Raw genomic sequence first — 22406 nt, 5'->3', positions numbered from 1 at the left:
TCAATGCCTAATCGTAAAGAGAAAGTACTAATCAACCAACCTGGAGAGGTAGTGTCAAAGGCAGCCAGGGCCCCCACACATGAGTCTGGTGCAGGTGGGACACTGACAAGCAAAGCTGATGAACCTCTCACTCCACTCCCAGTCGTTTGTTATTGGCTTTTGTTATTTACCTGTCTCGGGCTTTTGTTAAGCTTTTGTTATTTACCTGTCTCGGGCTTTGTTTTTCTTGTCAAGTCCTGGCTATTCATTTGTTACCATTAGTGATTTATTTTTGACTGGACTGAGACTCCCGCAGTAGAATCTCTCAGCGAGGACAGCCTACCTTTTCCTCTTGGCAATCGCTTCCTGGTGTTTTTCTTTGGCTCCCTTCATTCTCTTGGCCAAAGGTTTCACAGCCTCCTCCTTACTCTCAGTGTGGTCGTCTTGTCTGCAGAGAACTACATCAGCGTTTGTACACTGGTACCGGGAGGACACCGGGAGTAACAGGACATAGAACCTCTGGTGCTTGGGCCGGGGGCTTCCTAGCTTTGTTTCCAGGCTGATTGTTTACAGGTCTGGTTGGTGCACTATCTTTAGAGAGACTGAAAGGTTTGCAGACTCTTCGAGCTCTTTTGGGCTCCGACTATGGAGGCACAGTAGTGTCTGTCCATTCAGAAACCTCCTTTCTTCTCTTGTTTTATTTTATTTTTTTCTTTTTACAATAACCAGGTTGAGAACACTTGAGAACACTCAGCTTGGCGTCCACAATGCATCCCTGACATATTTGTGCCTTCTCCCCGGTCTCTAACAGGGATGCCCCCAACTCCACAGCAGACACACTCTGTCCTGTGTCACCAAACTTACTCCAACAGGAAAACCTCGTCCTTCAGACAAGACCCCCCTTCCACTCTTCACCAAGCGCAGCGGCCACATCCCTGGCCACGCACTTCTCAGAGAAGGTACAGATCTGGCACTCGGCCTGTGCTTCAAGGAGACCACTTTCTGCAAGTTGGTGGCTGGAAAGGAGATATTTCGCTTTTCATCCTGACATAGGCCTGTGGGTTTTTTGTTTTTTCATGTTTACATGAAATTTGCTTGCATGCAACACATACACACCTGGTACCTTTGGTATCGAAATCGCCTGGAGCTGGGGCTACAGACATTTGCTAGCCGTTATGTGGGTGCTGGGAATTGAACTCAGGTCCTCTGGAAGAGCAGTCAGTGCGCTTAACCACGGAGCTATCTTCCCAGCCCCTGGGGGGGGGGGGTGTTTTTTGGCTGTTTGTCTTGCATGAGAAAGAGCCTCTCCAAGCTTAGCTGGCCTCAAATTCCATAGGTAGGTTCGGATGACCTTGAACTTCTGGTCCTTCTGCCTCTCTACCTTTTGATCTCTGGGATTAGAGACTTGAGGCATTCTGAGTTCTAAGCGGGTTAGATCTGGGAGGCTGATCTTGTAGAGAGATCAGCCAGGCCTAATACCCTATTTAAACATCTTCCTTAAGCTTCTGACGTCCTAACTTCTATCCTTCAAAAGGTAGGGCGGGGTGATAGGATTAGCTTCCTAAATTATGATTCTTGGCCCTATCTAGGATCTTCACTAGGCTACTGAACTCACCCCTTCCCCTCTTTGAGCTCAGAGCTGTTTGTCTTCAAAGCCTCTACATGGAAGGAATTTCCTTTGTCCTGGGGTTTTTGCTGCTGGATCTTATCTCGGCTTTCCCCAGGGCTTGCAGCCCTTATTAAAAGGCCTGGTCACCTACAATCTACCTCAAGGCCTCTCTACAGAACTTAGAAAGAATCCTCAGTATCTAAAGCAGTCGAGCCCGGTGGGAGGCCGCACACCTTTAATGGGACACAGGGGGCAGAGGCTGGTGGAGGCTGGAGCTTCAACCTAGCCTTGTCTACAAAGCCAGTTCCACGTCAGTTAGGACCGCACAGAGAAATCCTACTTGGGAAATGGGAGGGGGCAACTGAGGAGGATGGAGCCTAGGATTTCCTGTATGAAAGGCAAGCACTGTAGAAACTGGGCAACATCTGAAGCCTGGGAGGTACTGTGCCAAGCATCTTAGTCCCCACAGCAACTCAGGGGAGGCATTCTCCTCTGGCCAGCTAACACACAGATCGGTGGCGGTGACATCACACAGCCACTGTGCAGTGGAGACAATGAGACGCTTAGGTCCCTAAAAGCATGCACAACACCCACCTTACCCTCCTATCTCAGGCACCCATAGCAGCCTAAGAGAGCAGAAGCATACCTGCTGGTCCTGTCCCCGCCTTCCTTCCGCCGCCTTCCCCTCTCCTCTTCCAACAGCCCTGAACTCTCCAGTTCTACTCTGAATGGAGTTAGCTGCTGGATCTGCAGAGCCAAGGCTCTCTTGAGTAACATCTCCTGTCAGAACTTCTTCGAAAACCTGAGACTCCCCAGCCAGGCTAGCTCCACCACCATTTCTTCCCCTTCTCCTCTCTCAAATTCATTCACGTATTTAATGTATATCGGGCGTATGTTGCTCTGGCTGGCCTGGAACTCTATGTGGACCAGGTTGTTCTTGAATTCACAAAGATCTGCGTGCTTCTGCTTCCGGAGAACTAAAGGTGTGTGCTACCATCACAGAGACTAAGATTTATGTACATGTGCGGGGGAGGGGGGGGTTGCACATGAGTTCAGGTTCCCTTGGAGACCCAGGGTAGCTTAGAACTGGGGTCACAGCAGTTGGTCCTGGCACCAAACCCCAGTCTTCCAGAAGTGCAGATGATCTTAACTGCTGAGCCAGCTCTCCAGCCTCTCTACTTCCCCCTCTGACCTCAGAAGCTATCACAGTGTCTCACTGGGTCACGGCCATGACTAGTCCTTTCTCATGGCTCACAGCCTCACTGTAGGTCTTGCCCGGCGGCTCAGCCAGCCCAGCCCTCCACGGGAGGCCTGGCAGAACCAGGCAAGGAGTCAGGGTTTGTGGAACGGATGAATGAACTCGACTCGTGTCAGAGCATTGTAATTTACAAAGCACTTTGCCATCCATTTTCTAAGAGTTCTCCATGTCCTCCACTGCCCTCGGCTCAGAAGCAGACGCTCAAGGCAGCTAGCGGCTGGGGACACTCCCTGAATGAGATCAAGGAGGGTTTGTTCACAGAGAAAGGGAGAATCCATTACGGGAGCCTGCAAGTGACTGGAAGGCAAAGACTGGATCTCACCTAAGATACATCCGTCTGCTCATAGGCCAACGGGAGATATTTTAAATAAGGCCCCTAAGCCTCCTGAATACTGAGATTGCAGGAGGGGGATAAAGCGGGGGTGGGGGTGTGGGTGTGGGGATGCGCACCCATTCCTATTTAACAGGTAACAAGACTGAGTCCAGAGAGGCTGTGCACCTGCCCGAGACTCTCTTAATCCCCCAGCATCAGTGGAGCAGATTGGACACAGTGGGCCAAGATACTGAGGCACCTATCCTTTCCCCAAAAGGGAAGCAGGCAGCCCTCCCTCCAAATCCAAGCTACTGTCTGTAGTCAGTGGGCAACAGTTTGCCCTCCCACTGGTGTTACACGAAGCCTGTGGTATCCAAGAGGGCAGGTCTGAAAGCCCACTGAGTGCAGACGCTGTGTGTCACTTAGCTGCTTCCCAGGTGGCTCCAGCTTCCTGATGCCTGTTGCAAAACTTGCCACTAGGCCTTTATAGGGACCCACGTGACCAGGAGTAAGCAACCTTTCACCTCAATCACCTGCTCTTATCAATACTCCCTCTCCAACCCACCATCGGGAAAGTTCAGACACTCTAAAATATAGAGGCAAGGGAGGGTCCATTCTAACACCTCAGTGACTGTCAGGCAGTGGGCTGAACCCCTAACAACGGCTCTCTGGACAGTCCTCCTAGTCGACATTCATTCCCAGGTTTGACCCTGGCCTAGGAGGTGAAGCTCCTCTCTTCTGGATTCCCCACTCCTGTTCTTGAATAAGGAGCACCATAATCAATCCCTCTCCCTCTCCCTCTCCCTCTCCCTCTCCCTCTCCCTCTCCCTCTCCCTCTCCCTCTCCCTCTCCTCTAGCCGCGGCCTGGCAAACTGCAAAGCTCTGCTCGCCTACGAAACTCCAGGGCGCCCTCTAGTGGACTCCGGAGTGAGCATGGGGTCACGGTTTCTTTCCTCAAGCTCCCCCACCACGTCGAGAGCACCTGGGCGGACCCACAGTTCACCACGAAGGTTGGGAGGCCCAGATGAGTGATAAGGTAGTAATTAGCTGCTCCTCCCACCCCATCCCCCAAAAGGACATCAGCACCCAGGTCTGTCACCAAAGAACCAGGCAATGATCGGATAAGCCGAAGCCTAGCAGTTGCCTCGAAGTCAATGGTCTCCTCTACTTCTGGATCTCCCAGCTTCATCTTTTGGACCTGTCCACAGGTAAATGTCTCGCATCCCCCACCGCCACCTCCTAGGTCCCCAGTGAGCTGGTGCTGAATGGTCATACGTCCCTTTTGGCTGGCACTGGATGCTTGGAACTGTACACGCGGACCTCGGAGTGGCCTGGGTGGGAGCTAGGGGAGCGTCCCCGCGGGGTCCAAGAAAAAGGGAAGGGGTGCCAGGAGCCTCTCCCGGCCGGCCTCCTAGAACTGCCCGCGCGCTCCCATCGCGGCGCCCCCGCCTCTGCCAGAAACCAGCCTTCTTAGAAGGGAGGGGGTGGGGGGGAAAGTGTGAATGAGAAGTTGGGGGCGGAGCGCGCGGGGGAGGGGCCGCTGCCAGGAACGCTCGGCCACGGCTGGCGCCGCGCCCGCCGGTCGGGCAGCCTCGCGCCGCGCTTTGTCTCCCTCTCGGTGAGTCTCGGCGGGTCCTGGAGGCCCCAGCTCCAGGCCCGCCCTCGGCCGCCCGCGGCCCCTCCCTCGCCCTCCGCGCACAGCCTTTCAGTGCAGAGTAGTGACTAAACATTACAAGAAGACCGGCCGCGCAGTTCCAGGAATCGGGGGGGCGGGGCGTGCTGGCCGGGTAAATACCCGCGCGCGCGGCCTCCGCGGCGGCTTAACTCCGACTCTACTCTCGCCTGCTCTTGCCACCGCTGTCTCTCCGGGCTCCCGGACGCCCCCTGCCCGGTCCAGTTCTCCGCTGAGGTCCCTCGCCCAGGTCCTTTGCATGATCCACCCAGGAGCGCTCCTGGTCGGTCCTGGAAGCAGCGAAGCCAGAGGGGGCGCACGCACGGGGAGCCCCTTTGTAGACTTCACGGCTGCCAACATCTGGGCGCAGCGCGAGCCACTGCTGGCCGCCGCCTCGTCTCGGGGACCATAGGAGGCGCAGCCCCAAGGCCGGAGACTTTGCTTCGGGACTAGGTAGGAAGGAGGGGCGCGGTGTGGGGAAGGGTGGGGGCCTCGGTCCAGCTCGGGAGCTTTTCCCGGTTTCTCCTCCCCTTCCCGGGTCATTCCCGGTAGGGAGGGGACGAGGTAGGGGGTAGAGCGGATGAGAACCGAAGATCCCGGGTTCCCGTAATACTCAGACTGGGGCCCTCGGGCTTCTCCTGTCCCCTCTCCCGCATATCTCGGGTTTGGCACCCCCCCTTTTTTTTTTTCGTCCTCGCCACTGAGGGCACCGGACTGAGCGGCGCCCTGAGCGTCCCTAGGGCTCTTGTATCTCTCCCTATCCTGGCCGCGCTCCTGGAGATCCAACTTCCACGCGCGAGTTTCTCTGGGCGTCCTCCTAGGGAGAGCTGGGGAAGGGACTGTCTGGGGTTGGTCGGCAAAGACCGAGGCCAGGAGAGCCCAGCGAGGTGGCCGGGTCTGAGACACAGTCTTCAGCGGGTCAAAGGGGTGCCCCAGGCGCTAGGCGGTGGCTGGAGGGCCGGGCACGCTGGAGGGTTCCGGGTACTCACGCGCCTCGCGCTTTGCTTTCTGCAGCCCCCCGGGATGCGGTAGCGGCCGCTGTGCGGAGGCCGCGAAGCAGCTGCAGCCACCGCCGCGCAGATCCACGCTGGCTCCGTGCGCCATGGTCACCCACAGCAAGTTTCCCGCCGCCGGGATGAGCCGCCCCCTGGACACCAGCCTGCGCCTCAAGACCTTCAGCTCCAAGAGCGAGTACCAGCTGGTGGTGAACGCCGTGCGCAAGCTGCAGGAGAGCGGATTCTACTGGAGTGCCGTAACCGGCGGCGAGGCGAACCTGCTGCTCAGCGCCGAGCCCGCGGGCACCTTTCTTATCCGCGACAGCTCGGACCAGCGCCACTTCTTCACACTGAGCGTCAAGACCCAGTCGGGGACCAAGAACCTACGCATCCAGTGCGAGGGGGGCAGCTTTTCGCTGCAGAGTGACCCCCGGAGCACGCAGCCAGTGCCCCGCTTTGACTGTGTACTCAAGTTGGTGCACCACTACATGCCGCCCCCAGGGGCCCCCTCCTTCTCTTTACCACCGACGGAACCCTCCTCTGAGGTTCAGGAGCAGCCACCTGCCCAGGCACTCCCCGGGGGTACCCCCAAGAGAGCTTACTACATCTATTCTGGGGGCGAGAAGATCCCGCTGGTACTGAGCCGACCTCTCTCCTCCAACGTGGCTACCCTCCAGCATCTTTGTCGGAAGACTGTCAACGGTCACCTGGACTCCTATGAGAAAGTGACCCAGCTGCCTGGACCCATTCGGGAGTTCCTGGACCAGTATGATGCTCCACTTTAAAGAGCAAAGAAAGGGTCAGAGGGGGCCTGGATCGGTCGCCTCTCCTCCGAGGCACATGGCACAAGCACAAAAATCCAGCCCCAATGGTCGGTAGCTCCCAGTTAGCCCAGCAGAAGATAGGCTTCTTCCTCAGGCCCTCCACTCCGCAGAGTGGGGCAGGCAGGACCTGGAACGCGTCTGAGGGGAGGGGGGAGTTGCCACCTGCTTCCCCTCCCCCAGCTCCAGCTTCTCTCAAGTGGAGCCAGCCGGCCTGGTGGGACAATAGCATTGACAAGCGGACTCTCCTCTCCCCTCCCCTTCCTCCACACCCCTCCTGCTTCCCAAGGGAGGTGGGGACACCTCCAAGTGTTGAACTTAATGAGAACTGCAGGGGAATCTTCAAACTTTCCCACCGGAACTTGTTTGCGCTTTGATTTGGTTTTGATCAGCAGGCGCCAGGCCTGGGGGAAAGATGGAGGAGGAAAAAGGGTGTGTGAAGGGTTTCAGGCTTGGCCAAAGAAATAGCCACTCCTACTGCCCAGCCTAGGTGAGGAGTGGTGGCTCCCGGCTCTGGGGAGAGGCAAGGGGTGACCTGAAGAGAGCCATACTGGTGCCAGGCTCCTCTCCCACGGGGCAGCTAATGAAACCTCCCAGATCCCAAAGTCCTCTGGCACCCCAGACGCCTCCTCCCCATTGTGAAGAGGCAGTAGCATTGAGAAGGGGAGATGGATAGGGCTGGTTGGTCACCTTTTCCAACGCCAAAGGGAGGCAGGTCAACAGATGAACCATCTCGGAGCCCAGCTTTCCTTGGAGCAGATGGAGGGTTCTACTTTGTTTCTCCTATGTCGGGCTAGGAGACTTGCCTTAAATGCCCTCTGTCCCATGGATGGGGATTGGCACACAAGGAGCCAAACACAGCCAATAGGCAGAGAGTTGAGGGATTCACCCAGGTGGCTGCAGGCCAGGGGAAGTGGTTGCAGGGAGGAGACCCAGTCACTCAGGAGACTTCTGAGTTAGCGCTGGGGAAGACATTGGTCAGTCCTAGGCACCTCTTGGTCAGTAGTTCCGAGGGCCTCCAGGCCCTGCACAGCCCTCCCCCTCTCACCTGGGGGGAGGTGGGGAGCGATGGAGAAGCCTTCACATGCCGCTCACCTCGGCCTCACAGGAAGGTAGCAGCCATGGAATTACCTGGAACTGGTCCTGTGTTGGGGAGAAACAACAGTTTTCTGAGTCAGGTATGGGGCTGGGTGGGGCAGCTGTGTGTTGGGGTGGCTTTTTTCTCTCTGTTGTTTTGGATAATGTTTACAATTTGCCTCAATCACTTTTATAAAAAGATCCACCTCCAGCCCGCCCCTCTTCCCACTCAGGCCTTCGAGGCTGTCTGAAGATGCTTGAAAAAACTCAACCAAATCCCAGTTCAACTCAGACTTTGCACATAATATTTATATTTATACTCAGAAAAGAAACATTTCAGTAATTTATAATAAAGAGCACTATTTTTTAATGAAAAAAAAAAAAGACTCTGAGCCTTCTTTCACCGCTTTCTCTTTCGCTCGCACTCAGTTGGGGGGAGGGGGAGAAGCCGTGCCTCTCAGCTCTGAGATAGAATCAGATGAGTCCCCACCGTCACCTGCAGCCCTCCCATGTCACCGGCAAGCCATGACAGCCACCTAGGTTGTTACCGATGGGCAATTCCTGCCAATCTGATTCAGCTCTGACCAGAATATGCAAAGCAAGTTTTCGAAGGAAATGCCGGCTTCAAAGGGCTTAACAGAGAGCGGGCTGTGCTGTGGTCAGGAGCTGTTAGAGGCTCCAAGCTATTAGCGTACACTCTGGCTGGGCTGCTTGGCAGGGAGGTGTTCCGAGAAAGTCTAGACTCGGGGTCCTGAGGGTGACTGGTGACGTCAGCTCAGCGTCACAGACGTCACAGCATGAGGGGGGAGGGGTGATCCCCATACAGAGCAGGAAGGCAGATGGGGTCCTGGGACAAGTGTTAATGGCTTTCTGGCCACACATCTTGTCTTCTTAAAAGATCCTACCTGGGTCACGTACCACCAGCCAGGCTCCTCCAGGGAAAACACTTAACTATTCATCCTATATCTGGGCACTAAAGAGGCTGAGTCTCTCAGGCATGAGACACAGCTATGTTTCAATGTGAGCAGGACTCAGCATGACTTGGGTTCGTCATTTCTGGTGCCTAGAGAGGTGATCTGTAAATATTTATTGAGTTTGGGGCAGATGAGGGTTCAGGGAAGTTAAGCAACCTGCTGAGGACAGCACCAGGAATGTGGGAACAAACAAAAGGCTGGTGCTTGGGGGCACTGGATCTCTCACGCTGTCTCCTAGTGAGGCAAGTGCCTAGTCTCCTTCATACACTCGGGGTTAGTGGTAACTGTTGAAGTGCTGTCTTTCCCTCCGTACAGACCTGAGGAGCTCTGAGATGAGTGTGATCTCCAGCCTGGAGACGCCTCAGTTTACCTGTCTGATACTCAAGTGCCTGAAGGTGCCTGAGCCTCCTTTGGGCCCTCAGCCCCTGATAAACAGCTGCTCCTAGAGTCAAGTGTTTAAAAGGCCACTGGAAGAATACACAAACCGTTGGCTTTCCCATTTCCTGGGCCTCAGGGCTGAGGGAGGGGTTGGAATAGGGGGGTGTGATCCAGAGATAAGGGGTTGGAACAGGTATGAGACCAGACAGCAGGCCAGACCCACACTAGATGGACTGCCAACTTGGAAACCAGGACTGCAGACTAAGGCACGTTCCCATCTCTCCCAGAGTCCCAAGCGTCTCTGGAAACCTTTCTGTCCCGAGGTCCGCCCAATGGCATCCACCTGCCACTTGCTGCAGAGGGCCACTCTTGTGGCAATTGCAGCCTCCACAGAATCAGGGAACCTAGCCGTGCAGTTGGCCCCTGTCCTTGACCCAGAAAGTGGCCATTTAGCCACGTGTCTTAGACACAGGTCCTCTCTCTTGCCTACCTCCTGGAAGGCAAGATTTGGTTTGGGGAGATGAGACTCAGAACAGGGAAGAAAAGGGTTTGTTTTCTCTGCCTGCAGCTCCTAGCCTACCCCAGCCTTCTGTGTCTCCAGCTCAGATCACAGCCTGGGGCCAGGCACACACCGGGAAAAATAAAACAGTAACCTTCACAAGAATAGAGCAACTTAACCTCACAGTGAGCTAGTGGCCACAGTGAGAAGCTCTCTCCATCTTCCTCTGGCCAGTGTTTCTTTTTGTCCCCCTTCCTCTCATCTCTGTTACACAGGCTATCTGTGGCTCAGTCTTTTCTTCTCCTAATGGGGAACCTGGGTACCGGTTGCTCCTGACTCCAAAATGCTTCCTAAAGGGATTGCAGGGAGAGTAGGGCAGGCCCGTGTAATTTGAGCAGCAGTCAGTGAGGAGGCTGCCCTCTACCTCTGAATTCTATTACCCTGCCTCTAGGACTAGAATCCACCCAAGAGGCCCTCATTTTCCCTGCTGGTGCTGCTTTGGACTGGCCTCCTGAAGACTTGAGCCAGAAATGGTAAATTCAAGGCCTGCTTTTAGGATAGGGAGGAAGAGAGGCCACAGACGGGGAGCTAGCGGTGGAAAATAAGCCCTCACGAAGTGTCCTAGCGTACAAAATGAGTAAGGATGTCAGTCAGGGAGGGGGCACCGCAAGGTAGTCAGGGCAGCGAACTGGAGGACTTGGCCCCCAGAAACGCTGGCTGGGTAGTGGTAGGGGGCAACATGCGCGGGGACCGAGCGAGGCTCAGGTGGGTAGAGCCCCGTGCTGCACCCCGCCGGTCCTCCTCATGTTTCGGTCTCTGCGCTTCGAGCCGCCCTCTGCCAGGAAGAGTCACTTCCCGGCCACCGCGGGAGCCCGGGAGCAGCTATGCGAAGAATGTCCGCGCTGAGCGCAGGGAGGGCGGTCCCTTCAGACCCCGCTCCCAACACGCCCACTCCACAAAGACACGCCTCCGACACGCCCACTCCCGCGGAGCGCCGTCGCCACGGCAACGGGATTACAGGCGCAGAGCGCTGTTTATTCTCAGCCCAGTGCCAGGAAACTCAGCCGGGAGGCGGCCAGGCGCACCTCCCTGGGTGGGGGCGGGAGGGAGCCCGTCATTGGTCACAAGGGTCACTGACCCCTCCGGGAGACTACACAGAAAGCTCCGACTTCCCTCCCAGCAAAAGATGGTTCGTTGTTTTCTGGCCCCGCAGGAGCCGAGAACACTCACTAAGCTAGTGGAGCACCCCACCCCCACCCCCTTCCTCAGGGCCATTCAGGGAGCTCCTTGCTCCCTTCCTTTGCCATTCACCCAATAGTCCACTCAGCAAATATCTATCCAACACATCCTGTGTTTCAGGGAATCTTCTAGGTCCGGGGGATTTAGAGTTCAGCAAGATGAGGCCTGCTGAAGTTAGGCTCCCCAGTGCTTCCCAGGGAGTTAAGTTTGAGTGAAAGAAAGCCAACAATAAACTAGTAGGCGCATAAATTAAATAGTGACTACTATTTTGTGTTGTCAAATCAAGTGTTCGCTACATAGCCACATAACCGCAACTTGGCCATGGAAAACCACTGGCTTGTTTTCGGGTTCACCCCCAAAGTCTGACAAAAGGGACAGAACCATCTTCAGTCAGAACACGTGATCTGATAAACTAAGGCGCTGAATTCCAGGACAACCCTTCCAGGATCATGGAAGAGATTCCGCAGACTATCGGAAACCCTTTCCAGTCTGCTTAGCCTTCCAGTGCCTCCCGGGCCCCCTGAAGGCAGAGAATCATGACTGGTCACCGGGTGTGTAGACAAAATTGCTGGATTCCTGGACTCCAGCCACACAGCTCCGTGAATCAGATACAAGATCCGCAGTCCGAGAATCCCAGGCCCTCCTGGATGACCCACCTGCTGCTCACTTTGGGGAAGGCAAGCCTGTGTTTCAGCTCTTCCTGGAAAGGGGATTTCCTCCTAGCACCTTGACTAAGCCCAAGCTGGGAAGTGAAGTGCAGAGGGAAGTCCTGGAGTGCACCACAGCTGCGGCAAGTCTGGACCCATCTAGAGCGCTCGCGTGCACACCCCAGGCCCCAGACCCAGAGGGCCCTGAGCCCAAGGACAGCCAGGGGTTGTGGAGGAGGATGTTCCATCCTCCTCAGCCCTGAGCCCTCCCAGCTGTGCTATGCTGGGAACAGGCCAGGCGTTTGTGAAATCCTTGGGTGAGCCTGACCCACTCTCATGAGGACGGCCTGTGGAAGCTGAGCTGGGTGGGGGATGGGGGGCTGTTCCCAGAAGCAGGGAGAACTCTGGACTTCCCACTCCTGAGCTCTCTGGATTGCAGCACAGGCTTAAGCAATTGTTACAGCCTGGAAGGCAGCTTGCAGAGAAAGAAGCGGAGACCCCAGGCTTTTCCAGAACGAAGCCGGGGATCTGAATGCAGACAGTGTGGGCCAGCCAGCTGTAAGCACCTTCAGTAAGCACAGTCATCTGTACAACTTACGCTATTTGCATCACGGTGACCCCTGAAGAGGTCAGAGGACACCTTGCAGAAATCCATTTTCTCCTCCAATCGTGTGGGTTCGGATAGAACTCAGGCTTGAATGTCAGGCTTGGCAGTGACACTTTCAATGGCTGAGCCATTTCATTGGCCCTAGAAATAACCAGATTTTAAAAAGTCATATCTAGGGGTTGGGGATTTAGCTCAGTGGTAGAGCGCTTGCCTAAGAAGCGCAAGGCCCTAGGTTCGGTCCCCAGCTCCGAAAAAAAAGAACCAAAGGGAAAAAAAAGTCATATCTATCTATCTATCTATTTATCTATCTATCTATCTATCTATCATCTGCCAGCTGTGGTGGTGTAGGCCTTTTAATCCCAGCACTCAGGAAATAGAGGCAGGAGGATCTCTGTGAGTTCAAAGAAGGCCTACAAGGTGAGTTCCAGGCCAGCCAAAGCTATACACTGAGACCTCTTCTCCAAGAACCATAAGTAGATAGATAGGTAGATTGATAGACAGTTACATTTCAAAATGTTTTTACTGTTTATGTATATGGTATATGTATCCAGGGGCTAGAGGCTCACACAAAGTTGGGTCTCTTACCTACATGGTTTTGTTTGTTTTTTGTTTTGTTTCTTGAGAGGGTTTCTCTTGTATCTCTGGCTATCTTGGAACTCACTCTGTAGAACCAGGGTGGCCTTGAACTCAGAGATCTGCTTGCCTCTGCAGAGGCAGCCTCAAATTGACCCCATGCACTCCCCCCCCACACACACACACAAAGTAACTAAATGTATACTTCCTTCCCTGTGACAACAGGACATTTTCCTGACTTCAGGCTCATGGTCTGAAAGGGGAAGCAGAATGAGAGCCGAGAAGTACCCTGAAAGGGAATGGGTTTAAAAATAAAAGTTTACAGAGTACAGCTTGGGGTGTCCAGGAGGAAGTGACCTACTGTGGCTTCCCAGAAGCAGACACCGAGCTGAGGCAGTCAGCAGGTGCTCTTTCCACGTGCACGGGGCGGGAGGCGAGAGAACCGGCACCCGAAAACACAGAGCAGGGAGAAGATCAGGAAAGGGGAAACCCGGGAGAGCTTGGAGAACCTTGGTATGTCCCAATCGGGCACATCTACGCCTCTACATCATGGTTCATCTTCTAAAAATACTGTTTCTGTCATGGCACACACACAGCCCAGCCCATGGAGTCCACGGAGCTGGTTCCTCTTGGCACTCTCTACCAAATTTCCAAACCCTCCGGGGCTGGAAGTACAGCAGAAAGCTTGCTTTTGCCTCCCCGGCTCCCCTACTCCATTCTGCACCTCGAGACAGGTTCTCCCAACAAGGTGACCTCCTCACCTGGGGACCACCCGAGTGTGCATCCTTTCCTGTCCAGCCTTCCCTTCCTAAAGCTGTGACCTGTCCTTCTGGTCACTTCCCCCGACAGCCACAGCCCTGGAGATCTCTCAGGACTCCCAAGTGTACAAACTGCAGCATTGACGCCTTACCAAAGCGCAGGCATTCTAAGTGCCAAGAGCACAGCACAGTGGTTTAAAGAAAGACAAATCAAAACAAACAAACAAAAAAAACAAGCCAGGCACCGAAAGGGTGAGATTTACAGGGCTATACATCCTAGCCCTTGGGAGGCTGAGGCAGGAGGATTGCATGTTGCAGGCCCGTCAGAGCCACATAGCAAGACCCTGTCTCAAAAGAACAAATAAACCAAAGAGGTAGGGCTCCAGTGGTAGGGCGTCTGCCGAGCATTTGCGAAACCCTGGGTTCACCCTTCATTATTAGGGGGTGGGGGAGGAGACAGAGAGACAAACAGATATTAATAGGATATCTCGTGCCCAGGTGAGTTCAGAATACCACATTTTTTCAGATGAGCATCTGTAGAGGTTTGGACCTACCTCCCGTCACAGTCAAGTTCATGAATTGACTGAGAATCCAGACCCTCCCCGCAGTAGCTTGCATCTGTGTGGAGCACCTCCATTCACACTACCCAGGGGGCTCCACTCAGCAAGCCAGGCCATGGCTGGGTCCATGTCCCTGATGCCTTGGTCAGCCTCAGGGGGCAAGCCCTGCCCTCCTGGACCTTAGATGAAGGCCGAAGAACTCTCAGGAGGGCTCATGGGTGTAAGAGGGGTGGGGGGACTCAGCTGCTTTCAACAAGCAAAGAATCTACACTCCCCACCCACCCCCAGCAAGGGCTCTAGCCACTCATTATCTGGGACTCAGCCCAAAGCCCCAGGGAACCCCAAACCCCTCCGAGTTATTCTTTCTCAAGACTAAGGCTTGGAAAATGACCTCTAAATTCCTCTCTGTTCTAGAATCCCAGAAAATGGTTGGAGGGGGAGAGGCGCTGGCTGGTCCTGCAGGAGGTGGGCTGGCCTCCAAGTATGGTACCCCCAATCATTCACTGTGCTTTCAGAATCTCTTGGCATCTGCTGAAAAGGGGTCTGGCAAGACAGCCCCCCAGTTAGCATAACCCAGGGACAGGGAGGGCTGTGAGTGGCCATGGGGTCTGGGTTTCCTCAGTGGCCACCGCAGGGCCAAGGTTTGACTCATAGCTCAGCAAGGACCCTGAACAGCCTTGAACCAGAGCCCTACAGTGCAAGGGTTGGGGCAAAGGCCCAGATGAGACCTTCCCCTGGGTCTTCTTCTAGGCCTCTCCAGCATAAGAGAAGGAGCCAGAAGTTCAGCTGAGGGGCCATTCACAGGAAGAGACCCTATGCCTATATACAGTATGAGACCCATGCTGTCAATCCTCAGTGAAGAAAAAAAAAAAAAAAAGCAAGGCCCTGGGGTTACCAGGCCAGACTCTGTGGCTGGTAGGAGAGCTGCCTGGACAGCAGCCAATTCAGAGAGCCAGATGCCAGGCAGAGGTTGCAAGCCTCTGGCAGAGAGATGGGGAAGTAGCCAGGAATGACAGAAGTTCCCGGAGGCCAGGCAAGGCATAGAGGTGTTCACGTTGCTGCACGCACAACCGTTGCTCAGCACATTCTGAGATCCTGTGTCAAGATGACAGGCAGACAATGCACTCACTGTATGGGGCCTCTCCATGGGCAAAAGTGGTTGTGAATCACACTCTGTGTGCAGGACAGCCAACCTGAGACACCAGCCAGCATTCAAGATGGAGGCTCCGGTGGGGATCCAAGCTTGGCTCTGGGGAGGAGAAAGCTGGCTCAGACCAGGATCAAAAAGGACCTCAGGAATTCCGGGGAGATGGCCCAGTTGGTAGTGGGCTTACCGTGCAAGCCCAAGAACTGTGTCACCGTCCCCAGCTCATGTGTAAACAGCCAAGCAGGCACAGCACTCTTCACATAGAATCCCAGAACTGGGAGGGCAGACACAGTGGGACCCCTGGGGTCATTGGCCAGAGAGTTGGGTCAAATCAGTAAACTCCAGAGTCAGTGAGACACACAGTTCCCCTGCCCCCCGCCAAAAGGTGGAAGCCATGTCTTTAATTCCAACGCTTGTGATTCGGCAGATCTCTACGAATCCCCCGACAGCCCGGTCTACACGGTGAGTCTCAGGATAGCAAGAGTTACACAGTGAGACACTGTCAAAAAATAAATTAAAGGGGCTGGGGATTTAGCTCAGTGGTAGAGCGCTTACCTAGGAAGTGCAAGGCCCTGGGTTCGGTCCCCAGCTCCGGAAAAAAAAGAACCAAAAAAAATAAATAAATAAATAAATTTTAAAAAGGGGGGGGGGCTGGGGTAGTAGCTCAGTGGTAGAGCGCTTGCCTAGGAAGCGCAAGGCCCTGGGTTCGGTCCCCAGCTCCGAAAAAAAGAACCAAAAAAAAAAAAGGAAGTCAGCTATGTTGGTGTACACCTTTAATCTCAGCACTGGGCAGGCAGGGGCTAGCCTGTTTTACATAGCAAGTTACGGGTCAGCCAGGGCTACATAATGAGAAAATAGTAGTAGTGGTGGTGGTGGTGATGATGATGACGATGATGAATTGAAGAAGGGCAGTGGTGTTGTTCTCTGCCCTCCATACTTGTATATGTACGTAGGCACCCAGGCATGCATGTACGCACGCACACACGCATGCACACACACACATCTCAGTTTAGGCAGCAAGAATTAAGGACCTGAACCAGGCCGCTCAGTCTTGGGTGTGCTGTTTACATCTCTGGAAGATTCCATTGGAAACAGATGAGACCTGTGGGAGAATGTCGCTGGCCCTGGTCTCCTCTTGGCGGATGGAGGGAGAAGATAGGTCACCATGCCACAGCCCTCCTTGGCCTAACCCTGCTCATCCAGCGCGTGTTGTTTATTCTCCAAACAGTCTTGCAACTGTGCTTCTAATGGAGCCAGCTCTTTTCTCAGTACTTGAAACATGTAACTCAACTCTCCAATCACCTTATGAGCTAGTTCTCTCTCTCTCTCTCTCTCTCTCTCTCTCTCTCTCTCTCTCTCTCTCTCTCTCTTCTCTCTTTCCTCCTTTCCTCCCTCCCTCCCTCTCTCTCTGAGACAGAGTCTTACTGCATAGCCCTGGCCTTCCTGGAACTTACTCTGTAGACTGAGCTAGCCTAGAACTCACAGATGTCCTCCTGCTTCTGCCTTCAGTATCCTGGGGTTAAAGGCACAGGTCGTCAAGCCCAGTATCTGTCCTCGTTTTATTTTTATTCTTTTATTTATTTATTTTTGCCAGAGTCACGTAGCACACACTGGACAGGAACTTACTATGGGAGCCAAGGCTAGTCTTGAACTCAAGATCCTCCTCCACCTGCCAAGTGCTGGGATCGTAGTGTGAACCACCATACGGTTCTTGTTGCCTTTGTTTTGGAGACTGAGTCTGTATTTGTACCCCTGGCTGGCCTGGGACTCCATATGTCAACCATGAAGGCCTCGCTGAGCTGATGACTATCCTCCTGCCTCAGCCTCTGGAGTACTGAGATTACAGATGTGAGGCACCCTGCTCATCTTCTGCTCATGCTTTCAGTGGAGTAAATGGGGGATGGAGAGACCGGATATCCAGCCTAAGGTCACTTAAGCACACAGAGGGACCCAAACCAGGATAGTATAGCTTCAGCGTTTTCCACCAGAGTATTTACTGTGTCACGGGGCCCAGCCCACCCTGGGCCTGGTGATAGGCACAGGAGACCCAAATTGGCAGGCGGTAAGTCCAGAGAGCACAAAGGCACATGGGTTCTGGAAGTGTCCCACACCCGTGATGGCTCATGACCTTCAGCAGGCCTTTGGGGTTGTCAGCAAAACCTGCCTTTCTGGCTGTGGTTTGGATGGGACAACGGTGGATATTTATGACCAGTAACAGCATTTCCTAGGGGCCCAGCCAGATCCAGACAACCCCTGCATCCCTGTCCACATGGTATTCAAACGCCCATCCTCTTGGAAGGAAGTTCTGCTTCTTCTGAGGCAGCTTCCTGTCTGCAAGGAGAGAAGAAAGCAGCAGAACATCCTTCTTGATCCCTTCCAAGTCTGCATCATGGCCTGATGCATTTCCTTCTTGTTTGCCTTCCTGGACCTGTGTGACCTATTGTTACAGTACCAGTATCCAGGGGCTGCCCTTGTAGACTAGCACCAGCTGTGGGGACGTAAGACAACAGAAACTCCTTCTTCCCTTTCAAGGTCAGAAGTTCAAAACCCGGTGTGGTGCTGGGCAGGACCATCTGACTGTCTTGCCCAGCTTTTGGCAGCCGTTGGGAGCCCTGGTGTACCCTGGCTTTCGGATGCCAACCACTCCTGTCTCACTGGTTCCTTCCATGTACGACTGTCTGTGTGAGTGTGAGGGCAGAGGTCAGCCAGAGATCTAGGCCAAGCATTTTTCTCTATCCATCAACCTTCTTCCTTTTGTGTATGGGGGAGAGTAGACATTTGTCGTGATGCTCTTGAGGGGATCAGAGGACTTTGGGAGTCCCCTTCCACTGTATAAACTCTGGGGTTCAAATTCAGGTCATCAAGCTTGGTGGCAAGCGCCTTTCTCTGCTGAGCCATCTTGTCGGCCCCTGATAGCCATCCTATATGTTTGAGACAGGCTCTTTTACTGAACCTGAGGTTTACCAGTTGGCTAGAATATGTAGCCCACAGACCCCTGAGCTTCTCCTGTCTCTACCTCCCAGTGCCAGGGTCACAGGTGTGTACCACCATGCCTCACCGTTTACATGAGAGCTGGGGATCTGAACTTGGGTCCTCATGCTTGTGCAGTAAGCACGATACCCATTTCTCCAGCACTGCATTCTATGATTAGAAAGATACTAGCCATTGGCTTAGGACAAAGTCAGCCCAACGCAACCTATCTGTAAAGACCCTACAGGCTGCACATGACTGCCCATGTAGGCACAGGGACAGCACCAACCCAGAAGAACCGTCCTGTAGGATCTTTGGTCAAGATTTCCTATCAGGGATACAGAGACAGCGCAGCAGTTAAGCAAAGCTGGCGATCTTTTGGAGGACCCACGTTCAGTTTCCAGTACTCATACTGGTGTGAACCACCTTTAATCCCAGTTTTAGTGGATTATAAACCCTATTCTGAGGGCTGGAGAGATGGCTCAGTGGTTAAGAGCACTGACTGATCTTCTAGAGCAGAGATCCTGAGTTCAATTCCCAGCAACCACATGGTGGGTCACAACCATCTGTAATGGAATCTGACGCCCTCTTCTGGTGTGTCTGAAGACAGCTATGGTGTATTCATATAAATAAATAAATAAATAAATAAATAAATAAATAAATCTTTTAAAAAATAAAAACAAACCCTATTCTGGTCTCTCGGTCTCTCTCTCTCTCTCTCTCTCTCTCTCTCTCTCTCTCTCTCTCTCTCTCTCAAGTCCGGCTCAGTAATATACACCTACAGTCCCAGTAACCAACAAGGCGGAGACAACCAAAGGGGAGCTCAAGACCATATAGTGAGAATCTAATGCTTATGAAGGTAGGAGAGAAACACAGAGAGGCAGGCACAGAGATGCTTTACAGGGGGACAGCCATAAACATCTACACTTAGGAGGAGATTGTGAGTTCAAGGCCAGCCTCAGCTATTGTCTCTAAGCCTGCTTCCTGCCTGTATATTCTATGGAGGGACAAAGTCTTCTTTTTACATCTTTATATGTCTGAAAGTTACACTCTTTCTAGTTCTAGTTCTAGACAAGCCTCGGGTACCCAGGACAGGCTGAAATGATGTCAAGGGATGGCGCAGGCAGGTAGCTCGGCTGGCATCAGGGAGAACGCAGGCATACACACATCTGCAGCCTGCCTGGCATGGCTGGCCCTGCCCAGACATTGCCTCACCTCGCCACAGGGGTGCTTCCTGTGTTGTTCTGGTGAGGAGCTCCAGTCTTGGCAGCCTCAGATGACCCTTCACAGGAACATCAGCCTCCAAAAGCAGAGCTCTTCAGGCAAGAGGGAGGGAGGAGGAACCCAGGAGCACTAAACAGGAAACAGACAAAGCCACACTTCTGTGACAATGTCACTGAGAGAAAAGTCAAGGTGACCATCAGAGCCAGCCAGACCTCTCCAAAAGCCTGTCTGATGTGTTGTGGGGCTCTTATCCCTCAGGGGCTCCCGTTGAATCCAGTTGGCCAGGCTGGGTAGAGCGGGGCCCAGGAGGCTCAGGGGGTTCGAGAGCATCATTGGGGGAGCAGGCTGGAGAGATGGAAAAATTGCTGCTCTTTCAGGGGCTCATTTCCTAGCACCCACAAGGTGGCTCACAACAGTTGGGTATGCAAAGGTCTAATTCCATTTCCAGGGGATCCAAGGCCCTCTTCTGAGTCTGGGTCATACCTGGTGCACAGAGCAGTCTCATACACAAACAAAATAAAATAAATAAATGTAAACCTGGTTGGTTTTTTTTTTTTTGTTTTTTGGGGTTTTTTGTTTGTTTGTTTGTTTGTTCGTTTGTTTTTGAGACACAGTCTCTCTACGAGTTCCTGGCTGTCCTGGAACTCATTATATAGACCAGGCAGGCCTTAAACTCACAGAAATCTGCCTCCCTCTGCCTCCCAAGTGATTAAAAGCATGTGTTACTACTCTTGGCTAAATTTATTATTTTAAAGCATCTTTTAGGGGACTAGAGAGATGGCTGTTGTTAAGAACACTGGCTATTCTTCCAGAGGACCCAGGTTCTATCCCAATACCACAGCTCACAACCGTTAGTGACTCTAGTTCCAAAGGTTCTGGCACTCTCACGCAGACATGCATGCAGGAAAAAGAAGTCAATACACATTTTAAAAAAGGTCTCTTTCTTTCTTTCTTTCTTTCTTTCTTTCTTTCTTTCTTTCTTTCTTTCTTCCTTCCTTCCTCCCTCCCTCCCCACCTCTCTCTCTCTCTTTCTTTCTTTCTTTCTTTCTTTCTTTCTTTCTTTCTTTCTTTCTTTCTTTCTAACAAAGCAACTTTGGAGTTGGAGAGATAGTTTCTTTGCAAGCACGAAAATCTGAGTTCTAGTCCCAGGATCCCCTTACAAAAGGCCAGGCATGAGACTCTCTCCAGATATTCAATGCTGAATCTGAGGATATGGGTGGGTGGACCCCACTGAGGCTACACTACTATCAGACCTGTCTCAAAAACAAACAACCAAGGATTGGGGATTTAGCTCAGTGGTAGAGCGCTTGCCTAGCAAGCACAAGGCCCTGGGTTCGGTCCCCAGCTCCGAAAAAAAGAACAACAACAACAAAAAAAAAAAACAAAAACAAAAACAAAAAACAAACAAACAAACAAACAAAAAACCCACCAAACAAAAAAACCGGGTGTGGTGGACTTGTATGTCCCAGGGCTGGGGCAAGACTCTGTCACAAATAAAAGTAAGCAAAGGTTGAGAGATGGCTTAGTAGTTTAGAACACTGGCTGTTCTTCCAGAGGACCCAGGTTTAAATCCCAGCCCCAACATGGCTGCTCACAACCATCTGTAACTCCACTTCCAGGGATCCAGTGGCCATTTCTGGCCTTCCTGGTACCAGCCATTCACACAATACAGAGACATACATTCAGGAAAAGTACCTATATGCATAATAAATAAATGAATCTCTAAAAAAAATAATAAAGGGTGAGTGACTAGCAACTGAGTAATGACACCAAGGTGGTCCTCTGGCACCCACAGGTACATTCACATGTGCGCAAGCACACACACACACATACGCACACACACACAAACACACACATGGATGCACACAAACACTTGCACACACACAGATGCACACTCACACACAGGAATATACACACATACAGATGAACACACACATTTGTGAGTGCACACACAGATGCACACTCACACACTTGCACACACAGATGAATGCACATACACACTTGTGTGTGCACACACACAGACACACACTTACACATACACACACTCATACACACTCACTCACACTCACACAAAGATGCTGCACACTCACACACATGCACACACAGATGCACACACACAGAGATGCACACACACGCACACACATGCACACACACAGATGCACACACACATGGATGCATACACACACATGGATGCACACAGACACACACTTACACATACACACACTCATACACACTCACTCACACACTCACACAGAGATGCTGCACACTCACACACATGCACACATGGATGCACACACATAGATGCACACACACACATGGATGCACACACACATAGATGCACACACACGCATGGATGCACACACACACAGATGCACACACACATGGATGCACACACACATAGATGCACACACACACATGGATGCACACACACACACACACACACACACAAGCACACGTGCCTACAGGAGCATCATTTACATCTGCATCCTTGAGCTTGGCAGAGAGGCACAGGACCTCTATGTGACCTTGGAGAGCTGACAGAAATTCCCCACAAGCTTCTCCTAACCAGCCTACACCCGCCCGGTAGCCCTGTTTCCGCTCAGTCTGTCCCTCACCTGTAGGTCAGGATGCTGACAAACCCCTGGCCTGGACAGACTCTCTGAGGGAATCCAGGTTTGGCTTCCAGGGCCTGGGAAAATAGGAAGTGACAATACCCAAAAGATACAGGGTTATGCCCTCCCTGAAGCACAGGAAGGGGACCGCCCTGCCCCCACGGTACCCACAGCCACTCTACCCTTCCAGGGACAGGAAGTCAGCTGAGTACCAAGCAAGCAGGTGTTAGTGACTGAAGTGGGAGGTGGCACCTGGCGGTCAGCTGGGCCACCCGCTGCTGTTCCTGGCTTTGTTGTTTCCCACACTCAGAAGGCCAGATAGAGTGGGGGGTTAGAGCCTAGACTTCTACCCGTTTTGTCTCTTCACACCTCTGAGATCCAGATCTCAGATCTGTTCCCTGCGTTGATCCTGGGGATAATAACTCCTACGGCCAGGCATGATAGTGACAGGTGGTGAGGCCAGTGTCACAATGTCACAGAGAATGGCTCCAAAG

General features: G+C 53.0%; 1 protein-coding gene and 1 long non-coding RNA gene across 2 annotated transcripts; one reads left to right on the top strand and one right to left on the bottom strand.

The window, feature by feature from the left end:
* The first annotated feature begins 4977 nt into the window (after positions 1-4977).
* On the top strand, positions 4978-8106 carry Socs3 (suppressor of cytokine signaling 3). The gene is given in 2 exon segments (NM_053565.2): positions 4978-5284; positions 5846-8106. A coding segment is annotated over 1 exon segment (678 nt). The 5' UTR covers positions 4978-5284; positions 5846-5933; the 3' UTR covers positions 6612-8106.
* Positions 8107-11060: 2954 nt separating this feature from the next.
* LOC148003200 (uncharacterized) lies at positions 11061-22092 on the bottom strand. Its single transcript, XR_015632314.1, has 4 exons — positions 21916-22092; positions 19292-19429; positions 15089-15208; positions 11061-12209 (listed from the first exon to the last, which is right to left on the bottom strand). It is a non-coding gene; the product is annotated as an uncharacterized LOC148003200 (long non-coding RNA).
* Between the last annotated feature and the right edge of the window lie 314 nt (positions 22093-22406).

This window comes from Rattus norvegicus, chromosome 10 (genome assembly GCF_021556685.1).
Source record: "Rattus norvegicus strain SHRSP/BbbUtx chromosome 10, alternate assembly SHRSP_T2T, whole genome shotgun sequence".
Lineage (NCBI taxonomy): Eukaryota > Metazoa > Chordata > Mammalia > Rodentia > Muridae > Rattus > Rattus norvegicus.
This window is presented reverse-complemented; position numbering and strand designations above follow the sequence as displayed.